We start from the raw sequence: 27,258 nt of genomic DNA, 5'->3' as shown, positions 1-27,258 counted from the left end.
TAAGAGGCATTTGGACAATGGCATTAACGACATGCTTTGACTTTTGGTCAGTCCTGAATTGATCAGGCAGTTGGACTAGATGATCATTGTAGGTCTCTTCCAACTGAAAATATTCTATTATTCTATTCTATTTCTATTCTAATGTGGGTGTTAACAAACCCTACATCAGCATCCACTAGGGATGCTCCAGTTGACTTGCCCAAATCTCTATGTGAGCAACCAGAGGGCCAAATGTGGTGCTCAGTTCAGTGATCTCCAAGCTTAGCAACCTCAGTATCCACTCCAGTGGAGGATCTCCGCCTGCGACCTTGCTTCCTGCCCAGTGTGAATGCACCGCCTGGGGTTACTCTATGCTTTGGCAATGCAGAATGCAGTTTTGCTCCCCCCCTACCCCATTTCTGCATAGCCATGAAAAAACCTTTTACCTCCATTGGTCAAACCACTGCTGCATCAAAAAGCAAAATTAAGTCAAACTGTAAAATATATCTTACGTTAGAAAAAAAAGAGATCTCTTTCAAAGCATTTGTTTGGCATTTGTTCAGTAGACTATAAAACATCATGTAAGATCTCTGACAGGTAACATGTTGTGACACTACTTACTGCAATCAGCTGTGACAGGAGACACCTTTAACCAACTACCCTGTAATTATGCTAAGGTTTTCACCAAATGACAAGTCCCAATTGGCTGGGCCAGAGCCCTGCCTTTCCAGACAAGGCTAATTATTTTGCCACTCACCTGTTCATTTACTCCAGCAAGCCCTGACCTGTGGAATCATGTAGGTGAGTATTTACTCCTTATTTTTATGTTGTTTGAATCTTTTACTATTTTAAAATTTAAATCTCAGACAGGGCAGGTAAATTGTGGTAGGACTTTCCAGAAAGATTGTTGGGAATCATGAGGTGTAATAACTGCTGTTACGAACCATGTGTGATACTATCACTTATTTCTCCCTCAGCATGTTTTAACTTTTTGTCATTCCAAGTGATTAATTGAACTATCACACACACACAAGATTACTTATAAACTGTAACTGTATAGCTGTCATAGGTATGGAGTAAAATCTGTGTCCATGTCAAGAAAATTGCTAGAACAATCTTACTTTAAATAACACTTGTTTCAAGCTTTTTAGGTTAAATTGTTAGTCTAGGCAATTTTTTTCTGGGGGTGGGGATAGGGAAGAGTAGTCTAATAGGGATTTTTGCTCCTTTAGGAGTCTACTGGAATAAACTTATGCTTAGGGAAGTTTAATAGGAAGTTATTTGTTCCTAGTGAATGCTTCTAATCAGGGGTGAAAGAAAAGACACTTGAATGTTTTCAGCTTTTCAACTCAGGTAAATTATACTTGCGGTGTAATAGTTATTTTTTATATGAAGCTACAGATGGTTAAGGCAATCCACAAAATATCTGAGGCAAGAGGTCTGAGTCAGAGTTGCTTATGAACAATTGAGCGCATGCTGGGCAGTCCCAGCACAGGTGTGGGTTGGTGTGGGTCTCTACTGAAGCCTCCAAGGAGGAGAAGTCTTGGAGAGGGTGAGGACGTGGGCAACAAGAGCCAGGCCTTAATGGCACCTGCTGTCTGAGTCCCAGCTCCCACGGCATGTGGCCCAAACTCACTCTCTCAGCATGCAAGACATTAAGGACTTTTATCCTTGAAAATAGTGGACTTCATTGTGTCTCTCAACTCTGCTGTTTAGCCAAGATTTGTGAGGGTTTGCACGTTAATTCAGTTAGAAGAAGACTTGGCGGTAAAGTCGGGTATCCTGGCTGTTTGTTTGTAAGGACTGCACCAGCTTTGCCTCCCTAGCAGTGGCAGGTCCAAACAAACAGAAATTGCTGTTTGCTCAGAGCTACAAGCCTCTGCTTTCCTGTAAATCCTTTTCCTTAGGCTTTCTCCAAGGGTTATGCTAATGTGCTTGCTCAGGCAGGTCCAGCTGCGCTCCTTTTTTCTTTTCAGTAGAAACTGTTTAATTCTTTGCATAACTGTTTCCCAAAACAGTGCTTGATAATGCTAATGTCTCCTTCATAAATCACCAATGTTCTGCATAGCTTTGTACTCACCTTTGTTTTGAGACTTTGACATCTGCTTACCCATCTCTCTTGCTTATCTCCAGGGATGGGTGGCAATTACATTGGCTCCTCGGTATTAGTAGGTTTATCAAAATAACAAAAGACTATGAGGATTGTGAAGAAACAGCAGGTGAAAAGGGACACAGTAGGAAAGAGAAATTATTCTTGAGGGAAGGTTCATTTCTTTACTGCAGTTTCATATTTTCCTCAGATTGTATTTATTTATATACAGTCATGTGGGAGAAAGGAATATGGAATGAATTATACTCCCAGGAGAAGAACTTTAAAAAGAGAGAGCATTCAGGTATAGCACAAGAGAACTTGAAACCACATACTGTGAAGACAGATGTTAATATATAAACTGGTATTGAGGTTAATAATACATATTTATTTCCAAGGATAATTCCTTTCGAGGACCCCCCTGCCTCCTGTTGCTCTGGCTACGAAGTGTTGCTACTGAAAATCCAGGAACAATTTCATCTGTGCAGGTTGGGTTTACTCCAGGGGTACATCTGCTCCCCTACTTTTGAAAGGGAACATTGCTATCATCTTTCTTGAAAGACCCTCTTTTTTCAAAATAAGAGGGCATCATTTTGTGACTGAAACAGTTTCACATTTGGAATTGGCTGCTGTGTTAATTTCAAAGCTGCACTACTTACAAGGACTAAGCAAAAAAAAAAAAAGAGGATGTCTTCTGCAGACGTCCCCTAGAACAGTCTTGCTTCTTTCAAAGGCATGGCTACTTTCGTATAGTGTAGATAATTTTTTCATATTAATTCCTAGAACAGGGTAATGATTTGCTGGGGGGGGGAAATATATTTTTAACACACATGTGAAATGCCACCTGCTTTGACCAAGCATGTATGGCAGTCATTTCTGTGCTGCGTTAAAGCTTAGAAGGAAAGAATATTGTGTGTTTTTATGTTCCATTCAGACTTCTGGTTTTCAAAATCATACTCTTATGGGTGATGATGAACATACATGCTCATTAATAGGGTATTATAATCCTCCATATTACAGGCTCCTTCTGGTACTGTCTGCACACTTGTAGGTATAACATTTTCTTGTTTGGAAGAGCTCACTGAGAAGATCTAGCAAACTGCTTAGGAAGCCTGTTTTTGTACTGTAACTCCAAGTGCACAGTGATCTGCACTACAGCTCTTTGTAAAACTTGCTGTCCATGAGATTTTAAAATGGTACTGGAATACTACACGTTGTTGCAAAAAATCCCACCACACAGGGCATTTTAGGTGGAAATTCAAAGCATTATCTTGATGAAACTATTCAATGATTATTTAATTTACTCAGCTGATGTCCCCATAGAATAGGAGAATCAAAGAAAAGTTTGCCTACAACTTTGTCAGGTAGTCAGAAGAAAGAACAGGTTGAATATACAGGCAAAACCAGAGGAAATAGGTGTGGGTTTTGGTTTGGTTTTTTTTTTTTTTTCCTTGAAGGCCTCTAATTGGAATTATTCAAGAGGGTTCACTGCGATACAGTGAAAAATATTTGACTAAAAACGAACAAAAGAAAACCACTAGCTGCTTTTAAAAACTAGTCTGTGATTTGCCCAATATTCTACATTAGGGCAGTAGTAGTGTAGTACGGAAATGTGATCCAAATTTACTCCCAGGATGATTTGTGCTTTAATTAGCTGTATACTAATCAGTATTAGTGGTAGATATATGATTATGTTTTTTATATGATATTGACTAGTAATGCATATTTTTAATGACTTCAGATCTTGCTATAGAGAGTATGTTTGGACTCATTTTGCCATAAAGCACTAGAGATTCAGCAGACAGTGAACATTTTGCAGAATAACCTTAGTGAGATGGAATACTCCGCAAAGCGACACGTGATGGACTCTTTATCTTGTTCCTGATTCCTCTGCAATGGAAACTGTCATTTCAGAATCCGAGTTCTGCCAAGCCTAATTATACAGAATACAGCAAAGGAAATTTTCCAAATAGTCTTGAAAATGTGTTCAGACAGTTTATTTGGCTACCTTGCTAAAAAGCAAATTAGAACATCAATAAACAGGCTGTTAGGATATTAAGAATTTTTATAAAATTGAGAATTAGAACTTGCAAGAGGAAAAAAAAAAAAGAGAATGAAGAGGATAGAGTTTTTCCGAACATTTGAAATTAGTCATGGAACATTGCAGTAGTCATCGTAAGACTATAAAAAAATAATTGGGACATATTAGTAAAAACATATAGCAGACTCACATTTAAACAATTGGACAGCAGCTTGACTAATTCTTTTGCATACACATTTTTAAGGGGGGCTGTCTACAACCTGGATGCTCAGCTCCTGATCTTTACATCACTGGCATATTTTGATTTCTTCCACAGGCAACGATCAGGAATGCCAGCATAGAAATTTGTGTGGAGGCTTTCTCAGGCTGCAGGTCCTCACGCACTCATTGCCCTCTACTCAGAAACAGAACTCAAGAATGGGATTAAGCAATGATGAAAGAGATGGTTTGGCAGTTCTTGATGATAAGGACAGCCACAGCACTGGGGTGCAGTTTGACAAGCATTTATTGAATCAGACATGCTGGCTAAACTAGCCAGTTTTGCTGGTTCATGTACTTAGTCATAACCCCCCCCCCCTTCCTCTCTTTTGTTTTGGCTGAGGTATTTTTAACCTGAACAATTCATTATGTAGCCTCACAAACAGTTGCCCTAGCCCAGCTGAGAAGATTATACTGAAGTGAGGGTGGAGCATTATTTTGGTAAGCACAAAATAAGTGCTTACCAAATTCTGACTTCACAGACAAGCGCAGCTTAATGCATTCATAACAATGAGGCTAAATCCTACTATGCAAAGACCATCCTTCACACTTAATGCTTGATCAGGTTAAACTTGCCATCAGCTGATGGCAACAGATGGTTCACACTTCCAGAGGTGGACCTTCTTTCTGAGGAGCTTCCTATTCCTCACAAGTGTTAATGTTATCCTCACAACACCTGTGTGTGTTTGTGTTAACTGAATATCATTGCCTTCTCTTTTAGAAATGCCAAAATGACCCAAGTGGGGAATGCATTGTAACTACAAGGTTATTCTTCCCTTTCTTCTGTGGCTGTTTCATGACTCTGACACCTGTTTGTAACAAACAAACAGCCTCTAGCCCAGGACACGCACCTCTAAAAAGAGCAGGAGGGTTTAAATCCTCTTGAAGTTGAAGTTCCAGCAGCGTTGACCTCAGACAGCTCTTTGCTAGAGGTGTGGGCTGCTTTGATCCTATTTGGAGAAAGTCTATGGACCGTATCAGTATTGCTGGTACCTTTTTTTTTTAAAAAAAAAAAAAAGCTTTGGATTCTGCTTCAGGTTCCAAGTTTAAATATGTCAACACTTAATTAAACATAGCCTTAGTCTATTCCTCTGCTCCTTAGGAGTCTAATCTATTTCTCCTTAGGACTTAAGCAGTGCCGATCTCTTCACAGAAGCTGGAGTTGAGTCTTTAGACATCTTCCACAACTTTATATTTTCATAGCCTTCAGATAAAGGAAGATACAAAGCAACTTGTCCCAAGAACTTATAAAGTTACACTGTCTAGTACCATATTTTGTCTGTAATGTTGGGAGTCATTTTTACACTTACGTAGCTAGTGTTTATATGAAAATGAAAGAATAGGGACTAAATCCTCAATATTCCGGTCCCATCTGTGTATTTGACCATGTATCTTACACCACAGCTTTACAGGGATTTAAAGACTTAAAGGGCTAGATTCTTCTGCCCCATCAAAAAAAGCAGCTCCACATGCAAACTTCTGCATCCATATTTTCCTCAGCACAGGGAAAAGACCAACCAATATTCACGTAAGTATTTTGTGTTGTTATTTAATGTCATTAATTAATAGGCAGTAACACACACATTGTTTGTAATGCAAGAAACGGTTAATAAACACTTGAAAACTATGTCATCTATAATCTAAAATGATAATTATATAGATGATCTCAGGCTTGGAAGTGTTCTTACATGCTGTTTTTCAGCCAGATACCACAGCTCAGTAACAGCTGTCTTCTCCCTTGGAAGTCACGAAGGGCACCACTGCTTTCTCAGTGTTCAAACTAAAACCGGGAAAGTGTGAGATTTCATGGACTTTTGCTTGAAATTTGAGAAGTGTAGTTTAAACTATCAACATACGAATGTCAGATACTGGTTGCGCTTATTGGCTGAAGTTTATTTTTAATGTTAGTGGATCTAACTTGACTAAGCGATGTCTAATTATTTCAAGGCTAAACATGGACTCTCGCGTCTGATTTTCATAAAAAACCCAAAGCTGAATTCTTCTAACATTTAGTGGCACTTCTTGAATACAAGCCAAACAGCATAATCAATGATTTTTGATGGGACACATCATCTGGTTGTGGACACATCATCTGTGATACATAATATTTGTGTGAAGTTCAAGCATATGTATAGTACTCCTCTCCCTTTTATTTTCTAACTGCCTTTGGCCAAGTGGGGCATTTTTTTTTCAGGGTCACATGGCATGGCTCAGATCTATGGCTGTGTAGCTACCAAAATACAGGAGCATACTTGCATTTTCAATCATGTGTGTTTCTGCAGTCCAGTTTATGCTGTAAAAAATGATTAAATAATTAAACCAAGAAAATTAATATGATTTCCTCTAATATGTAACCTTTACAAATGCCAAATTCGGGAAAATGTAAAGAATAAGCTATTTCCCTAGACTAAGGGCATTTAGATACAGCAGTATGTACTTTTAGTCAGGTAGCCCCAGAGCAATTAGTGTTAATATATTGTAAAGATACTGACTTTTTGACAAAGATGAGGGCAGCATTATGACTGAACTCACTTAGACTGACTTTCAAGGACTGACATTCAAGGAGACTGAAAAGAGTAACATTTATCAGAGCTGTCATCGTTAGACTGGGCCAAAGGCAATCCTTTTAACTGGAAACTATCAAGTAAAATAATCTATTAACTTATAGCCAGCAGAGTACATTACAGCAAGATCTGGAGCAGAACCATTTCCCAACAATCGGTTAAACCAAACTTTTCAAGATTAGCCAATAATAAATGAGTTCTAGCTAAACCAAAATATAGTATTCAAAACAATTTTTCCTCTTTTCTTCTACATCAAATCAGCCTATTAACTGAAATCCACTTATTAAAAAAAGCTTACAAAGAATAAAATTTGTGTCCTGTAGTTTTCTGACTTTGATGGAAGCAAGAAATCTCTCATAACCAGAGCCAGAGGCATAGTAAAAGCTGAGGTACTCCTACAACTCCTTTCTGAGATGATCCCATTTTGTTATGACAAAACCAATTACATAAAGCAACTGTCCTGGCAAATCCTGGCAAATGTCAGTGTGTGATAATTGTATTTTATTTTAATAAGCTGTATTTGCATAAGTGGAAAATATTTTCCCCCAGAAATAAGAATTCTGTATGGAATTCTTTTAGTCTGTCCTGGAAGTTTCAGTCTGTACCATCTCAGGAAATGTCACTTTCGATAATGTAGGAGTCAACAAGGGGAGATGTTCTGTTGGACGTCATAGTTACAAACAGGGAAGGTGAAGGTTGGGGGCAGTCTTGGCTGCAGTGACTATGAGATAGTGGAATTCAGGATCCTGAAAAGAGGGAACAAGGCAAATGGCAGGATCACAACCACTGACTTCAGGAGAGCACACTTTGGCATCTCCAGGGATCAGCCTGGAAGAATCCCATAGGACACAGCCCTGGAGAGAAGACAGGTCAAGGAGCTGTCAAGAATCCCCTTTTCCAAGCTCAAAACCAGTCCATTTCCACATGCAGGAAATCAAGCAAAGGCAGGAGGAGCTCCTGACAAAACTCAAACATAAAAAGGAAGTACACATGAGGTGGAAGCAGGGACAAGTGAACTGGGAGGAATACAGAGATACCGTCTGAGCATGTAAGGATGGGGTTAAGAAAGCCAAAGCCTACCTGGAGTTGAATCTGGCAAGAGATGTGAAGGGCAACATGAAGGGCTTCTACAGCTCTATCAGTAGCAGAATACCAGGGAAAATGTGGGCCCAGTGCTGAATGGGGCAGGAGATCTAGTGGCAAAGGACACAGAAGAGGCAGAGGTACTCAATGGCTTTTCCACCTCAGTCTTTACTGGAAAGACTGGCCTTTTGGGACCCCAGGCTCCTTAGACCCATGGGAAAGACCGGAGGAAGGAAGACTTACCTTCAGTGGAAGAGGATCAGTTAGGGAACATTTAAACAAACTGGACATGCACAAGTCTATGGGGCATGATGGTATGTGCTCATGAGGAGCTGTATGTGCTGAAGAAGTTGGCTGATGTCATTGTAAGGCCACTCTTGATAATTTTGAAAGGTCACGGTGATTGGGGGAGGGTTCTGAGGACTTGAAGAAAGCAAATGTCACTCTGATCTTAAAAAAGGCAAAAAAAAGGACGATGCAGGGAACTATAGGCTGGTCAGCGCAGCCTCACCTCAATCCCTGGGAGGTTGACAGAGCAAATAATTCTGGAAAACATTTCTAAACATTAAGGACAAGAATGTGATTGGAAGTAGTGAGCATGGATTAACAAAGTGGAAACCATGTCTGCCCAACCTGACAGCCTTCTACAAAGAGATGACTGGCTTGGTGGACAAGGGGAGAGTAGCGGATATTGGTGATCTTGATTTTAGCAAGGCTTTCAACACTGTCTCCTGTAACATTCTCACTGATTAAGTACAAGCTAGATAAATAGACAGTGAAACTGAAAACTGGCTGAACTGCCAGGCTCAAAGGGTTGTGATCAGTGCCAGGAAGTCCAGCTGGAGGCCCATCAAAGTCCAGCTGGAAGCCTGTTTCTAGTGATATATGCTAAAGGTTCATACTGGGTCCAATACTATTTAACATCTTGATTAATTATCTGAACAATGGGACAGAGTGCTCCAGTGGCAAGTTGGCAAACAATGCAAACTTGGGAGGAGTAGCTGATATGCCAGAGGATCATGCTGCCATTTAGAGGGACCTCCACGGGCTGAAGACACAGGCTGACAGCAACCTCATGAAGTTCAACAAAAGCAAATGCAAAGTCCTGCACCTGGAGAGGACTAACCCCATGCACCAGTACAGGCTTGCAGGCCGACTGGCTGGAAAGCAGTTGCAGAAAAGGCTCCAGGACGTCGTGGTGGACACTAAGTTTACTAGAGTGAGCAATGCGTCATTGCAGCAACGAAGACCAGCAGCCTCCTGGGTGGCATTAACAAGAGTATCCGTCACCAACAGGTCAAGGAATGTGTTTATTCTCCTCTATTTAGCACTGGTGATGCCACACCTGGAGTGCTGTGTCCACCCCTGGGCTCCCCAGTACAGGAAAGAAATGGACATATTGCAGCAAGTCCCGCAAATTGCTACAAAGATGAATAAGGGATTACAGCACTTGTCATATGAGGAGAGGCTGAGATTGTTTTGCTCAGAGGAGAAATGGCTTTTTCCTGCTGTCATCTCTGGGCAGCTGGGGAAGTGCATGAAGCCCTACTTCCTACAAGTCTCATCAAGCAGACGCCATGCAAATGAGGTATTGCTCTTGGAGCAATTTAAATGAACAGAGCATACCTTCTTTCCTGGTGATCGGATCTATAATCTAAGTCTAGGTTATGAAACTGCTTCTTGGCAGGGTTTCTTTAGTTACCACATCAGCAACTGTGGAATGGTGAAATATCTGTATGGATGTCTAGATTTCAGTCCAGCTGCTGCTTCTTTAATGAGAACTTGTTTGCCTTTTGTGATTGATAAGGCTTTTCTAAGATAAAAGTGAAATGGACCATCGAACGCTAGGTGAGGGAATCCAAAACAGAACTGAGAACTGCTGTCTACTGCTGCTTGTTCATCATCCCAAGAGAACTACAGAGCTTGATCATGAAAGAGGATCCAAACTTTTTTTTTTAAATTAATATGAAAGCAATAAGCAGTCATCATACACACCTCTACTTGCACTTCCTACTCCAGGACTATAAGCTTCTGTTTTGAAGAAAAATTCCTCCTCTGCTGCCAAACGCTCTTCCAAGAATCCTTGCTATCGGTGCTTGTTTTCCAGTCTTTCAGCTGTACGTGCTTGTGTCTTTGAGTAGCCGGTTTCACTCACCTCTAAGCCAAGAAAATAGAATTGGCTGTTGGTCCCTCCTCAGCTAGGTTGGGGACCTGGCAAAAGGAATAGCTAGCAGCTCTGTGCTTCTCCACCGACACAATGCCCAAGAGCTGGCAGCATGCCCAGGAAGAAAAATAATAAAAAATAATAAAAGGGAAAATATCCCTACTGCCTGTTGGCATCCGAAGTGATGGATGAGGAACAAGCAAAGTGGGGTCTGCTAAACAGACTTGCTAATCTGGGAAGCTAAGTGTCTGGGTTCTGGCATTTTTTGAAGAGCCCTGTAATGCAAAACCCCTCCTCTGGGAAACTCGACTCGTAGAGATCTCCTCCTTCTGTACAACTTTTCCATTTGTCCTTGATTTCCGCCTAGTCCTCAGAAGAGGCAAGCTATTCTCGAAGGAAGAATCCCAGAATCATCTCTAGACAGTGTTATGTCTGTGACCAGACGCAGGATCTAGTCCATTTACTGACATAGGTTCTTTCATTCTTTTGGTCCTCCAAAGGTCTAGATTTCACCATTCTGGCAGAAGCTATGCTGCTGTGCTATCAGTCACACTGCTCTGCCTTCTCCACCCCCACCCCCGCCATGATAGTTCCTTTCACACGTGCTTTTCTCTCACAATCAAAGCAAATCTGGAGTTTTCAGTAGATTCAGATGTGATCCAACTCAGTGAACACACAGGGAATCTCATTGTACTACTACTACAACAATCTCTGCTGTGAACCTGGCTTGAGGCTGGATTTGGGAAGGTTCAAGTCTCCATCAACCTCTCATTATACTGTCAAGTTTTTTTGGGTATGCAACAATCTGACCGATGGATGCGTACTGACCTTTTATTGAAACAAATTAAAGAAAAATCATGCAGCCAGAGGGATGATGAAAAAATGCAAATGGATAATAACTGCAACCTGTTGTCTGTATGCACACTTGGGGGAAGAGAGATCGACGATTCTGTGCCCATACTGCTTATAAATTTACACTAAGTCACAGAAAAGACAAAGAGAGGGAGAAAGACAAAGAGAGGGAGAAAGACAAAGAGAGGGAGAGAGATAATGCAAGGTGTAGGGACCAGAGATTTGCGGTTTCCACTCCCAGCTGAACTCAGTAAATGCCAACCAAAATCTTGTTTGCTTTTTTTAATCTGTCCTCAGAGATTTTACATTTCCAGCCACCCTGTGGCCCACTTCATGGTGACTCCTATATTTTCATGCACACTCTTATATGCTCCTTAGATACTCTATGGCCTCATAATTAGGTCTCTATAGAAAGTGACAGATCCAGGTTTGAACCATTTCAAAATCAGCAGGAAAGTGGATTCGGGTGAGTTACTGCATAGAGGAATGCTTTAGCTACTGGGCTACTATGTAAAAGTTGCTGATGGCACCATAACTACCGCCACTACTGTTATGTTTTTGAATAAAAGTGTGACTGCTCACTGTGAGTGTATGGACAAGCTCAGCTTTCCTAATGAATTACACTCCTGGGCAGACTTGGACTTGGGGGTCACTTAATCCGTAGGCCTCAAATGGCCTCAATCAATATACAGATGGCCATATGCCAAGATGATACACAGCTTTTGAGCCTGTTTAAAAGAGCTCTGGGCAGAAGACAGAGTGCCTATAGTATTTCAGACACCTCTCTGAGTTAAATGAGTGTATGTGGATTGTTTTCTCGCATGTGTACAACAGTCCAGGTTCCAGTTTTGTGTTATCTTGTATCTTCCCTTAAGTGCTCTGTAAAATTAGTGAATTAAGACCTAGAACTTTATTTTGCGATAGGTGAGAAACGTTATATGTAGATTACTGTTGATTAAGAGAAGACGCTGTGAGACTGCTCATGTTTACAGACATCAGTCACTGGCACAATCAGGACTACTACCGAGCATACTCATTCTGATCCATGACTCACTGGATACCATTCCACTGTCAGTTTTATATCTACTTTTTATATACATACAATTTTATATAGAGAGAGTTTATTTCCTCTATGATTGTACATTGTGCTTTTCCTTCAAAGAGGAATTTTATTCAAAGATTACAATGTATTCAAAATCACAAATAGTATTTCTTTCATGGTTAGAAATGAAATAGTTATCATCTCTTACTTTATCTACGTTTGTTTCTTTTTCTGCATTAGGTCTCAGAAGTTGTTGAAAGTTTTCCTGCAGTTTGAAACAAGAGAGACTCGTTTAAAGGACACCCCTATTTTACACCTAAGGAATATTGCTCAATAGGTATTAATCTGAAGAAATATATTGTATGGTAAAGCTTTTAACAGACTACCAACCTTCTGAACACCCAGAGAGCATTTAATTTTTGTCTGATCAGAAGCACCTAATGTCACTGCACATGCTACAATGGAAACTCTAAGACAAATACAAAGTTTTGGTATCTGTGTTACCTGTACATATCCTATAGCATCTGGCATGGTGTTGGCCACCCTTCTAGTTTCTTGCTGCTCATCTCTGAACATACGAGCTCGTCCACTTGTTTCTAATTCACCTTTCCTTTCTATCTGGAATGCTCCTACAGAACTTTGTACTGAAAGGACTGGAGTGCAGCTGGACATGACTTTTTTTTCTCTCATTGGAAGCACACTGAAGACATCCATTGGGCAAAATATCACTCTCTTCTATCCAGACAGGCTTGGCTACTATCCTTACAAAAATGAAGTCACAGGAGAGGCGTTCAATGGAGGACTCCCCCAACTCTCGCTGCTGGAGAATCATTTAAAAAAAGCCAAAGAGGACATCCAGTTCTATATTCCTTCAGATGAACAGTTTGGATTGGCTGTCATTGACTGGGAAAACTGGAGGCCTGTGTGGATAAGGAACTGGGGATCAAAAGACATTTATAGACAGGAATCCATTGAACTGGTTCAGCAGAGAGACCTCAGTCTATCAGAAGCCGAAGCCAGGACTATAGCTAAAATGGAATTTGAAGCTGCAGCAAAATCAATTATGTTGGAATCTTTAAAGCTGGGCATAGAAATGAAGCCAAATCGTCTGTGGGGATATTACCTTTATCCAGACTGTTATAACTATGATTACAAACAAAACCCACATAATTATACGGGAACCTGTTTAGATATTGAAATAGAAAGAAATAATGAGCTTAACTGGTTGTGGGAGGAAAGCACAGCACTTTATCCATCTGTCTATCTAGAGACAGCCTTAAGATCTTCCAGAAATGCCCAACTCTTTGTTCGCAACAGAGTTCAAGAAGCCATTAGAATTTCGTACGTCTCCAATTCTACTCATCCCCTTCCAGTTTTTGTATATACACGTCCAGTATTCACAGATGTCTATGAGGAATATCTCTCCCAGGTGAGTGGAGCTAGACCTTGAATATTTCAAATTTAAGTGGAAAGAAATTACCAAGTGACACTTATTTAGCAAATATGCTAACTCGTATCAGAAAAAAGTGTGTAGATTTTGTATAAAAAATTAAGTTAATCTGTCAAAGAAATTTGGTCTATTTTCAAATGTTCCTCATGATATTTATCGAATAATGTTTTATTCTCTGAGTAGTTCTCACATGTAGCAAAATATTACAAAGCTAGAAAGCATATTTAGTACATTAAGTCAGAGGAAAGAAATTTGAGTAACCTCTTCCAAAGAGAATTAGTAAAACTGGGCTAGCTTAAGGTCTGCTTTTTTAGGTTATAAGAAAAAACCAAGAAAAGGGAGTCTTTTCTTTAAAAAAGGGTTTAAAAGCTAGTGAGAAAATTCTGTCCTTAGTTGTACTCGAGTAACTTTCTACATGGTATTTCAGCATCTCATGGGTTAGTCAAGGTTAGGCTCTGATTAAGCTCTAATCATCTTATTGCAGTTCTGGCTACACTCTTCCCTTCACATTTTTATATACACCCACCCTATCAGAGATACCACCAATCTGGAGAATCTCTTCCTGGTCATCCAGGCCATGAGGTAGGGGAAGTTAGAGGTTGTGGTCCTGGAAACTGCATTATGTCTGGTGTCCTCTCACATCCTGGATAGAGCATCACCAGGCACTGCCCCCCAGCTCCATGGATACCTTCAGGGAGCAAGGGGTGCTGCCAGGGTTCCTGCTGGCCTCCTAGTTAATCATTTAAATCCTGTAATCCTTGCATTCCTCCTTTTCATATGTTGTGCCCTGCAGTAAGCTGTTTTTTCCTTGTTCTTTTTCTACCCATAGTCCTCTCCCATCCCAGATGGGCTTTAAGATTTCGTTAGGGCTGGGTTAACAACTGACCCTAAAAGGAGAACTGAACTGAAACAAATTTCCCAAATCAATCTCTGTAAAAGGCCAGAGCCATTCTCTGGAGAAAAGAGATTCTTGTTGGTGAAACCTCTTTCTCTTGCTACTTTTCTGCTTTAGCACTTTCTGCTAACTGAAATTAAGTTTAAAAAAGAGGGGAAAAAAAAAAAAAGCTGTGCTTTCCAGCCTCTGCTTCAGGCAGCATTACTGAAACCAGTTACCATCAACTCTGAGCAGCCAGGAGGCAACGCAGCAAAAGAAAACTTAAAATGGTTGGAGGAGTGTATGTTATGTTCCTAACCACTGGCTCAGTTTTACAGCCTTGTTTTCCTAACCAGATGACATACATAAATTGGATGTAGTTGGCAACATTTTCTGGCATCACCTGTGCAACCCAGTCCCAGAATAAAATAGCATAATTGAGAGCAGAATGTTTGCATCATGTCTAATTGCTTGCTGTCTTCAAAGTAGTTATTTTTGGATATGTAATTTACTATATGCATTATACCCTTTGCCCTTATGTTATAGCTTACTTAAATTAGTATGATTGTTTGCACATTTCCTCTCAGGATGACCTGGTAAACACCATTGGAGAATCTGCTGCACTGGGTGCTTCTGGAATTGTGATCTGGGGTGATATGAATTTAACGCAAAATAAGGTATGCCAGATTAATTATTATATGACATTTTTAAAGAGCAATAAAGTTAAAAGGATATAAAGCATTATGATTACTTACATCATATCTTCTACTTTTAAAATGATGACTCCATATTGCCGGTAGTCTTCTCTAGTTAAAAAACAAGCACATTTGAGGCTTATGAATGTTGTCACTGACTACACAGAGTAAGAGTTCAATCTTTCAAAATATCAGTGTTGGCTCTGAGTAACTGGACAAGCTACCACGATGACTGTAGGCAGGTTGTTTAATTTAAGGAAAGAATTCCTCTATCTTAATTATATTCCAGTCACGAAGTACAGAAAAATTACTTGTGCTTGCCCAGAACTATTTTTAAAAGACCCGTCTGCTTTTTAAAGTGATGCACTTAGCAATAATATTTAAAGCACTAGGAGGAGTCAGTCTGTGAAAATTCATCTCTAGCCTGTTCTGTGTGTTTTAAGTAGTACTTTGATTAGTTTCATTGTAAGAGAGATCTGAGTCAGAAGAGGAAAAAACTCCAGTTTGTTTTAGGAAGGTCAAATACATAGTTTGAGAAACATTGTTATAAGGATGTTCAAATAAATCTTTCGAACTAGCTCATTCATACCCAGGCAAGCTAGGTATAAAAAACCTACTGTATGGGAAGACTCTTCTGAAGTCTTCTAAGAGCAAAGAATGGAAACTCTTCAGCACTGCTGGGCCTCCTGTCACAGAAAGACTGGCCAAATAAAGCTCTGCAGCTCTGGAAGGGTCACACTCCCAAAAGCATCCCACTTCGACTCTTTTTTGTATGTGCCTGCCTTTGAGAAAGCGTATCAGTTGCACCTGAAGCTTTTTTGCCCATTACCCCAATACCAGAACATAGAGGAGCAACAACTTTTATTGCTTGAATTTTGAGATTTGTATGAGCAAATAGAATATTCCACAGCCCAGTCAGACTATGCACTTGTGAACTAATGGCACCTTCTTTTTACAGCTATCACAGTCAGTAGCCTTTCAGCAATGAAATATTACTGTGAGCTTCATTTCTGCAAGAATTGCATCAACCAAAATTTTCAGGCAGGGTTTTTATCTATACCTGAAAGAAAAACAAAAAACCTACATATACCTCAGATTCACTGAAGTGATCGCCATAGATGTAAATATTAGCTGTATCTATGTGTGGTATTAGGCAAATGCCCTAAGGAGGCATAGCATCGGAAACAAAGGAAGAGTTTGCAAAGCCTCTGGTTATTAAACTGTGCCAACCATACACAGAATATATGCCAACTTCATAATCAGTTAGAATGATCAATTCTCGTAGCGTACTTCCCATTTGACCATCCTCCCAAAATGCTTTCCATTCAAAAATGCCATGAAAGCTCCCTACTCCTGCAGCCTAGCTATTCAGATCAGGGGAAAACTGAAGAGTCTTACAGAGATGATTTGATAGAAAAATTATTTGTTCAGGCTGAAGAAGTGAGATTTTTTTTCAAGATCCCTTCAAACCATTCAAGACACATAAAAAAGAACTTCGATCCTTCATGTAACTTCTTTAAATGCCTCTGATTCAAAATGCTACATGAAACATACAGATAAAATGAAAGCTTAAAGTCATCCGCTTTCTGATATAAGTGCTTTTCATCCAACCACCAACAGCAACCACCCAACATAAATTTGCTGTGATCCTTCAGATATATAGGCTTCAGATAAGCTTGCTTCCAACAACCAGTTATAACTATCATCAAAACCTCAGGAGAAACATTCATAGATATTCACTACGGTACTGTTATTAGAATGACAGCATTTTAATGGTTTCCATACTAAACACTGCAGATATGATGCTCTTTTCACAGAACACCTGTAGGACTCTGGACAACTACCTTAGGAGGACTTTGACCCCATACCTCATCAATGTCACGATGGCAGCCAGAATCTGTAGCCAAGTGTTATGCCAAGACTCTGGTGCTTGCGCACGGAAAAAATGGAATTCCAGTGACTATCTTCACTTGAACCCTGAGAATATTGTCATTCAAATGACAAAGGATGGAAAATACACTCTGCAAGGGCAACCAGCATTTCAGGATCTGCAAACGTTCATAGAAAAATTTGATTGCCACTGCTATGCAGGGCACAGTTGTGAACCTAGAGCTGATATAAATGACATCCATTACCTCCATGCCTGCATTTCGGAAGATATTTGCATTCACATATCCTCAAATTCACTTTCTAATATAGAAGCCTTTGAAGAGAAGATTCCGTCTAACAGAACTGTATTTTCATTTACCTCTCAGAGTAGGGTGACATTATCTACACATCCTGAAATAGAAGATTTTAAATCTACCTTCAGAAATACTATACTCAATATAGCAACTGCAGAATATAACACTGTCACAGCTTCCACTGGATATGATTTAGAAGCAAATGATACTCGTACTTTCAGTAGTTCTTCATCCTATAAGATAAGGATGTTTAATCTGTTTTGTTTAATTGTAATTTTGAGGACCTTAATATAAATGACCCACAAAAGTGAAAATATTCTTTTTCCTGGCTGTGTTTGAAATTCTAAAGGTTTTCGTTACACAGAAAAATCATTCCTGAAAGGCATAAAACAGCTGCAACTCTGTGGTCTTATCTGTATCAGGTAACCTCTTCTATTCCATAAGTGACACTTGAGCTTGAATGTATTTTTTCAGTTTAGTTCTATAAACTACTATTTGTGCCAAAGATATACTGGTATGTATATACGGATTTTACCATTTGAAAGGATAATCCAGAATAAGGAACATTTTTTTACAGTTTACATTTTTAACATTTTAAATTATATTTGAAAAAAAAAAATATTGTTGATAATGCTGTTTTGTATACTTCAAGTTAAGCCAGTTAAATACATCTCAACCTGGATTTCATTGAGTCTCAGGAGTCAACAGGTTTGATGCCTTATGCAGGAATTAATTTAATTCCATATGAAAATTAGCTCTTGAAAATATTTGGCTTAACTTTAGATTTGTGGGACTTTGCAGCATAAAATTTATCTGATTAATGTAATGTTTCTCCACTTTTCACAGTATCTACAGGGACACTGTGGTTTTTCTTTTAATTAAATATATTCATAACTCTTCAAAGGGTTCTAACTTTAACATAAATGTTGACTTCAAATATTACAGCTTCATTATTTAAAATTTGAGCTGGAGCGGTTTATCCTTCTTTCTTTCTTCTCCTCTTCTCCCAAGCCCTCCCCCTTATTTCAGATGTCCCCTCCTTGGCTTTCAGCTGTTTTGTCTGGCCAATACTCACAGCTCATCTGATCTGCCTCTGCACTCCCTACCGGCACTGGTCACCAGTCCTAGTTTCTCCATCCAGCCAGCCCTAGCAGCTGGATAGGACTAGCCATGCCATTTGGACAAAAGCCTGTGAGCGTGGGACTTTCTCTATACCTGACTATTTCCTGAGCAGTCTCTTTGGTGGAAACCAGTTTGTTCCTTAGGAAGACTCAGCAGTGAAGGCTGCAAGATGCAGTGACGCTAGGAACCTGGGGCTCCCTTTCTTCACTTCCAGTGCCCGTGATCCCCAGTCTCAGGACTACCTTTTTGATCTAGTCTACAGATGGAACTAAGACTATTTGCTTAATATTATTTCATTGCCAAAAGCAATGTTAAAGTAGCAGAGACACCTCAGAAGAAAACCACTCCCAGTTTCATATCAAGAGTCCAGTTATGATTTATGTATAGTCAGTTTAAGCATTTAAAAGCAGTTATCTGTAGTTCATTTGATAAAATATCCTTTCCAGATTATTATGCCAGATGCTTAATAGATGGCTGGACTTCTGATGGGTGAAGAGTGGCTGCTCGCATGGATAGATTAAAAAAGTCTCCCTAAAGGTAGGCATGATCTGCATAAATAAATCACCACCTCCCACAGATACAACCTGCCTCACTAATGGAAATACCTCGGATTTCAATATAGTAGCCCTTTATTTATGAAAAGTTAATGCCTAAATTTAGCAGAAAACACGTATTATATCTACTGCCTTTGAATTTACAGGTTGTCAGTCATAACAGATGTGCAGAAAAATAGGTAAAAGCTTTAGATTTAACATGGAGAAATAATGTTTTATGGCTTTTGGACAACAAGTTATCAAAAGGAAGCGACAATTTTCTCATTGCAGTTATGGTGTTGAGCCCACAAGTCAAAGCTATTTCTGTCATCAATGTTCCAAGTAGAATAATGAAGAAAAAATATATATGTAGCAGACTGTCCAGCACAAAAGAAGCCAGCTAGTTTTGATCACCTCTGTAAAAACATAGTTTCTTCACTGCAGCTTTGATTTTGATTATTTGATCTTGGGTAAACAAAAGCCATGGTATGTCTTCTGCATAATTTCTGTACCTGACGTCCCTCTCTTTCACACTGGACTTGTGATAACTATCAAAGAGTTTCTAAAAACTGGTAATGTCTTAGTGTATTTTGTATGACATATATGAAATTTTATTTTTTCAGCAGAATGCTTTAACATGGTTGAAATTTTATGTTGACACAGAAAGTTCTAGTTCAAACACTGCACTGCTTTGTTAAATCACAAATTGGCAAAGTTTCCTGAAGTTAGCCTTGTTTGTATCTAGTGCTCTGAAAGACACTGAATCTGTAGCACTTTGTGATAAGAGAGCTTGCAGGTTCACAAAATTTACAAGTCTTGCCATAAATATTTTTGACTATCAGCCAAGCAATAGCAAGCAGAGCATTTGTGATAAGGAAAGTGTGAAATCACCAGAAAAGGAGGAATGAGAAGTTAAAATCGCAGAAGAGTTGAGACAGAGCACCCAGGACCTCCTAGTGGATGCAGAGGAAGTTAACTGCAGAAGTGACAGCGACACAATAGGGAATGTGGACAGACCAGTCTCTTCCAATTCAACAGTTTTTATCTACCTGGTATTTAATACAGACAACCTTTCCCTGAGGCCCACTGTAAAGATAAAGGAACACAGAGTAACTCATACGTTAGATTAGACCTATCCATCTGATCCCATCTCTTTTGTTTCTTGAGAGCAGCCAGGACCAGAGAAGTAAAAGGAAGGTGAAAAGAAAGCAGACTATTGCAATAACCTGTCCACAGAAATGTGTCTTCCTAAGCTACATCTATAAATATCATTTGGGATATTTATGTTACCTACATGTATCTGCAATTCATGCTTTAAATGCTATAAACTTGCATAGTGAGATTCAGGCCAGCTGCGTGCTATGTAAAATTACAGTATTTTCCAAATACATTATTTTGCTCTGTATTATATTTGTCTTGACTATATTCTATGCTAAAGAGTCACCATGGAGTCAGTGAGTAAGGAGGGAGAAAAAAAGGAAATGGGGTGCTATCCCTTCCATTGCTGGTGACTATCTCATGTTGAAAGCCGAACTGGTAGTCTCCTAAAGCAGCCCCCCTCAAAAAAAATATTCACCTTCCATTCACTGCATTTCCTGTAACCATTAGTTGTCTCTTAGCCTTATAGTTTCAGTTTCTTATGTTCTTATATTTTTCAAAAGATTACATACTAGAGGAATGTTCAGTTCACTTTAATTGCCATTCATTATTTTGTACATCTCCCTTCTAGGCAGAATTCAGGCTGGCAATACTTAGGGACTGGGAAATGGGTTTGATGAAGTGGTCTAAAGTCATTTAACTACCTCCAGTGCCCTCCTTCAATGTCTAGAAATTTTGCTAAAATTCTAATTGAAATTCTGCTTCTCTGCCTGAAGAATCTGGATCTGGTTTATTGTGTTGCTTATTCTGGGACACCCAAAGATACTGGCACTTTTAAGAGAGATGGCTATTGGCACTTACAGAATCTGAACAGAACTGAAAACAGTCTAGTACCTGCCTTACAGTTTCTTGCTTCTCTGTGTTAAAAATAACATGGAGAGAGATTTTCAGAGATGGCCAATAAGACCACTGTGTAGACAGCCTAGGATGTGACTAGCATCCCAAGGAGTCCAGCAAAATTTGCTTTAATCCCTGCATCACATGGGGATGCCCTGTTGTATATATATCAGCAAAGAATTGTGTGGAAGAATTCAGATCTGTGCAATATGCACTAGACAACTCCCAGACACAGATTAGATTTGTGCATGTACCTATCCATCACTTCTCAATATAAACAACAAGACAGCAAAGACAGTTGCGTAACTTCAAAACATATTCAGTTATGGAGCATTGATGACCTTTTTAAGAAGACAACTAAATTCCGTCGTTCAAGCATACACACTTAAAACTTGCTTGAAAGGTTTTAACAGTGTGCTTGTGCAGGCCCCTTTGCACTGGCAGATACCCATTCTTGCAAAATATTCTTGCAGATACCCAGGCTTGCAAAATTAGGGTCTGAGATTTCAAGACAGGGTCATGAGTTTCATTCCAAAGAACACTGATACAAAACAAGGTTTACTGTGTGGCTTAAAAAAAATTATTGCTGTACTAAATAATAATTCCATCTTTCTTAAAGAAATTTCTTTTTTGTTGTTCTTTCTTGGCAGTTTTTTTCCTGTCCTGTTGAAAATCATTGTATAGGTGGCTGGGAACAGATTAAAAAAGGTTACTGGTCTAACTTCATCCCTTAACACTTCTAAATGTTTCCTGATGTGTGGCTACCCCAGACCCTTCTGTCTATTTTTCTGGAAAGACTCCACTGAAATTTAACCCAGCAACATGGTATTTTTCTTAATGATGACAGCCATGTAAACATACAGTATTTGAGATCAATCCTAAATTTTTGTGTACACCAGTCAAGGATCTGGGTCTTTAGAGAACAGTTCTTTCGTTGTAGGTGTTCTGAACCTTTCGCAGCTACTTTTCTGTTCATCGTCAGTAGTACTCAGGACTGCAAAATCTTCCTGCATTTGTTGTCCCCTTGTTACATATGAGAAAGTAAAGGGCAAGGAGGTAAAGGGCACCTATCAATATTAGCATCCTTAAGGGAATAACTTTGGATTTCATTATGTTCACTAATGTGTTACCACTATCATGGTGTATTGATTATAGTTCTCCTTGGCCAGTAGTAATTAGATGACGTTTTTCAGTGTATGCTTGTATACCCCTTAGTTTATAACTGATAAGGCATTTATTGATTAGTAATCAGACACAAACAGATAGTATGAAAATTAATGTGAATCACTACTTGATATATTCAGCCAACATTTTGTTTCTGTGCACGCAATTCCAGAGCGTGGTGTTAGCTGCATATATATGCGGACATCAGAAAATATGCAGTCACCCTTCTCTGCCTTTGTTTTCATTTCAGAAAATATATTTATTCAACAGAACTTCAAGATCCTGCAGAAGAAATATACCATATGTTGGCATTCTCCTTCTGGAGCACACTGCTCCCTCAGGCTACTAGCAGGTTGAGACAAGATGATAGCTTGCCAGTGTCAAGTGATGATTTCCTGAGGCAGGGACCTAACAACCACCCTTTAAAAGGGAGGCTAAGGGCACCCTGCAGTCCCATAACGATAATATTGTTAAAGTCGCAACAAAGCATGAAGTACCTTACTGCTGGGACTAATACTACACAGACTTAGGCTGTCTGTAAGCCCTATGCATTGTTTCAGTTTTCATGCTGCATATACCAAACTTAGGTATCCAAAATGCAGAGTTCTGCCCCGCTCTGTCAGTGTAACAATCCTTACAGAGATCCTTTTTCACTCCTTCCTTCACTGGAGCGTGAGAAAAATTATTAAGATACGTACTAAAGAGTCTCTGACTCTCCAGCCAGCAGAGGGCATGGACGACGCACATAGGCACTGGTGGGTACGTTACAATGCTTTCACTGAAAAGTTCAATACAGGCTTTCTATTCTTTTCAGCAAAGCAGCTGCTTGACTCTGGCCTACAAACAGAAAAGACGACTAGTCTCTCACCAATGCAGTGCCTCATTAGCTGAAAAGATGTACAGCTTATTCTACAGGTTTTTTTTCCCAAACATCTGGTATATCAGGACAAACCTGAAAATACCGGTAGCAGTGTTTTTACATACCATATTCTATTACCAAACAGTCTGCAAAATAAAGAATTGCCTTTCGTAATCATATAGTTTCACAAACGATATAACAGATTTCAGAACAATTTACAGATCTTTGAACTTGGTCAAACCCTCCAAGACTTTTTCATATATTATATTTTGACCCCCTAGACACTGTGAAAGACTTCAGTCCGTCTGCAGCTGAAGTAATGTTTTAGTCTTTACCTGCCCATCCTGTGCTGGCCTTCTGTGAGGATATGACTGAAATGTATTTTTGCAGAATATGTTACTGTGTCTGCAATATATTGTTTCTTTAAGCTTCCATCACTATGAGCCTTAAGCACTATTGCAGAGTTTAAAAATTCCTGCAAAAATTCTTGCAAAAATAGAGACTGCTCTGTTTTATGTGAGTTTTCCCCTGTGCAGTAATTGGAACTTGTTCATTCACAGAAATCACTCTCACAAATGGACTGTCTTTATTCCACACATCACCAGCTGGGTGATATGTAGAGATGGGAGAAATTCCTATCTTTTTCAGTTTTAAGGCAGCCAGAAACATTTCACATATTCACTCAAAATTCTCAAATTGCTTTGGCCAAAACAAGTTTTTAAAAATATCAAGACACACAGCAAAAAAATGAAAGAATAGTGTTTTGCTGTATGAGGTGAGGATGTATGTATGTATGTGACAGCCACCCAGCTGCTACCAAGAGGCAAGTAAAACAGCAGAGTTCTGCTACACTTCCACTCAATGCAGGACCTGGCCAGGTCCTCTTTCACTGTGCCACCAATTTTTAATTCTCTCTTTGAGAGCTGTACCATGGTCTGAAATTGCTGAAGACACCATCAATGCCTGAGTTTTAAGAGTAGCATTCAAAATTCTGACTCTAATCCAAACCACCAAAGCTAGGGACAAAGGGAGTACCTGTATAAAGAGCAGCATCTTACACTACTGGGGGGGGGGGGGGGGGGAGCCTCTTTTTGTTTGTTTAGGACTTGCCACTTAAATCTGTATGCTTTCCGCCAGATTTTATATTAAGAGAAACAATGAAAAATAATTCCCTAACATTACCATTGGGTGGCAGGACCAGCTCCAGTGTCCGATGTCCTTCTGGAAATGTTCAATTAAATTTACAAGGGTAAATAAATGAGTATCTGTAAAAAAATCTTAGAATTACACTATGAGTCATTTGGACTGTATCTACAACCAGGGCATGAAAAAGCATAAAGTTTCTCACCTTTGTAGCTAGGCCAGAACCAAATGCTCTTGCCAGCAATGTCACAAGAGCTTCCAGTTTTTGTGGTCTGACTGATGTAACCAATGAGGTTTGTCACAAATTGCATTCTCTAAAATGCTGAATTACGTCTCTAAAAAGAGCACAAAAACAAATTTCAAAATGTTTTGATGAATTTGCTATGTTTCAATAGAAGTATCAATACTAAATTTTTGAAGTGCCTTGTTTATACCTGTATGAAAGTCCTTCATCAACCAATACCACCAGCATTGTAACCTTCTAGAGCATCACATGTAATTTCAGTGACAACTTCAGAGACTGGCAGATGGATACAGGCTAAGTGCTAGCTCTTTATTTATGGAGAAAACAAGCCCTTCTCTAATGCTGTGTGGCAAGACTGTATGCTAAATGCCGCTTATCCAGTGCAGGCAGAAGATTCCTGGTGCAGTGGCATGTCCCGTCGATGCTCACTATACAAAACCACTGTCACAAGCATCTCTTGTTGAGGTAAGGAAGCATGCTAAGGGAGACTCTCCAAAAACTGCCAGAGAAGAACCCAAATAAAACCACGGTAAGCCCTGGATCTGAAAGCCTGTCCCTACACGATGAACAACTCAAGAGTTTCATGGGAAGAGTGGAGGTCCTAGGGGCGTGAGAACCGCCATCACTAGAGGCGAAGGACCTACAAAATCGATCCTGTCAAGGAGTCTAAATCCACCAACTCTCATAAGCCAGGGATACAAATGCAGCCCTTGGCCATCCCTTGTGGGTGCGGGCTGCTGGACAGACAGCCGCCCACGGCGGCAGACCTACGCCGGGCCGCCCCGTCCCGCCACACTCCCGCCAGGGACCAGCTGTTCACCTCACACGATCCCCGCGGTGCCACACGTGTCCATCGCGGTGCCCGGAGCCACCCGGCTGCTCCCTGGGCTTGCGGGGCCTCCACGCGACCGCCTCAAGCCCTTAGGACTCGCGGGACGCCCCTCCGCCGGCGGCCCCGAGCCCGGCGCCGGCCCCGCCCGCCATTTCGTGTGGGAGCCGCCCCGCCCCGCCCGCCCCCGCTGCGGACGCGGCTCCGTCACCTCACACGACGGACGCCTCCCCGCCCGCCCCTGGCCAGCGCCCGGCCCTGACTGAGGGTCGCCCGCCCGGGCCCCCCGCAGGGCGCCCCCGCCGCTCCCCCGGCCCGGCCGAAGCGAACCGAAGCGAACCGAACCGAACCCCTCCCCTGCCTGCAGCAAGTGGCAGCCGGAGAAGGGCGGTGGCGCCATCACGTGAGGGCCCTGCCTGGCGCCCGGCTCCCCGCGCAGCCTCGCCGCCGCCGCCGCCCAGCCCCGTCCCGAGCCCCGCCGCCGCCTCGCCTCGTCTCGCCCCGCGCTCCCATGCCCAGCAGCGAGGCGGTGCCGCTGGGGCTGGGCGCCTGCCGCAGGTCGGGGGCGCTGGCCGGGATGCTGGCGCTGGTGGCGCGGCTGCTGGAGTGGCTGCGCTCGCTGTTCTGGAAGGAGGAGATGGAGCTCACCCTGGTGGGGCTGCAGTACTCGGGCAAGACCACGCTGCTCACCGTGCTGGCGGTACGCTGCCGCGGCCCGGCCGCCCGCCGGCCCGGCGCAGGGGCAGGGCGGGGGCGGGGGGCGCTTAGGGCGGCGGCCGGCGGGAGGGGGGGCTCGCCGCGGGGCGGTGAGGCGGGGGGCGGCGGCCCGGCAGTCTGGCGCGGCGAGAGGGGACCGCCCGCCCCGAGCCGGCCGCTTCGCGTCGCTTCCCCCGGCAACAAGTGCGGGCTTTGCCTCCACGGCCTGCGGCGAAGCCGCCTCCTGTCATGAGGTCCCGCGGCGCGGCGGAGGGAGGGGGGGCGGCGGGCGGGGGGCATGAGGCAGCTCTTGCATCTTTTGCAACCTCGAGAATTTTACAGCAGGCTCAGATGGGCGTTAAGAGAAAGAAAGAAAATGTCTCCTGTGTCTGACTGCAAAGCGTGCCCATCTCAAAGCAGATTCCTGGGCACGGACTCTTGCTCGTGATTCAGAGTTGGCTTTTCACGGCCAGTGTATCCCAAAATAACTCAGAATATATTGTGCATCCTCTAAGGCCACAACTCCCCTGTCACTGAATTCTGCCCGCCCATCAGTTGCATCAATATTAATGCCTCCCACAATTCCTTGATAGCTCTTTCCCAGCATTGAAGTCTGATTTTGGCGTTCCCTTCCCACTGTGACGATGGCCTTGCAGCCTTGTTCCTCTGTAATCCTGACACCTATCATGATGTTTTCCATTTTGTCGCCATGCTGAAATATGTTCCTCATCTTTGTTTGCTGTGCCCTCTGCCCTTCTGCATTTGGGTCCATCCCGAAGATTTACTTTCCATCAGAAGATGGAAAGAAATATACATAAAAAATATGGTTAGTACTAATCATGAAACTTCTCGGTGCATACCCATTTCTGCGAGGTGATCACTGCTGTTAGATGTATTGCAGCTACACGTACCATGAGATATGGACTTCCAGAGGTTCTTCAATCCTTATCCTGAAAAATGAACTGGATCAAGAATCAAAACCAGACTGGGAGGTGTATGCCCTAAAGTCAAAGAGATTGAGACAATGATGAACGTCAGTATATGATATTTGCTATTTGCTTTCATATACGATTATAGATTAAGGGAAAAATAGGAGGTTAGTGTGAGTGAAGAAGTGGAGAGAGAGGAGGAAAAGGAATGGGGTAGGGAAAGTAATGGAAAGCAATGAAAGTAATGCATTGGGGGGCATCAGCAATCAATAAACAGAAAATATCTGGAACTGGTGTTTTAGTGTGTTAAGCACTCAGGTGGTCTTGGTAACACAGGCCTCAGCACTCCTCATGCCCATTGGAAGTGTTCATCTCCCAAGGGCGGGCTTTGCTGAGGAAGGGGGAAAAGGCATGACAAATTATATCGCTTCTTGAACTGATTTCATAAACGGAGCGAAGAAGAACACAGC

General features: G+C 41.3%; 2 protein-coding genes across 3 annotated transcripts in view; both read left to right on the top strand.

Moving 5' to 3' along the window:
• The first annotated feature begins 12,532 nt into the window (after positions 1-12,532).
• Positions 12,533-17,568, top strand: SPAM1 (sperm adhesion molecule 1). Its single transcript, XM_072869525.1, has 3 exons — positions 12,533-13,501; positions 14,984-15,073; positions 16,909-17,568. Exons 1-3 carry the CDS (start codon positions 12,533-12,535, stop codon positions 17,566-17,568), a joined length of 1,719 nt encoding a protein of 572 aa, XP_072725626.1.
• A 7,798-nt stretch (positions 17,569-25,366) lies between these two features.
• LOC140655173 (ADP-ribosylation factor-like protein 8B) overlaps positions 25,367-27,258 on the top strand; it is a 28,601-nt gene continuing 26,709 nt past the window's right edge. For both annotated transcript variants that reach the window (XM_072869396.1, XM_072869313.1), the window contains exon 1: positions 25,367-25,863. In XM_072869396.1, the coding sequence (XP_072725497.1) occupies positions 25,675-25,863 (189 nt within the window). In that variant the 5' untranslated portion in view covers positions 25,367-25,674. The remainder of the gene's footprint in view (positions 25,864-27,258) is intronic.

Source organism: Ciconia boyciana, chromosome 1 (genome assembly GCF_034638445.1).
Source record: "Ciconia boyciana chromosome 1, ASM3463844v1, whole genome shotgun sequence".
NCBI lineage: Eukaryota > Metazoa > Chordata > Aves > Ciconiiformes > Ciconiidae > Ciconia > Ciconia boyciana.
This window is presented reverse-complemented; position numbering and strand designations above follow the sequence as displayed.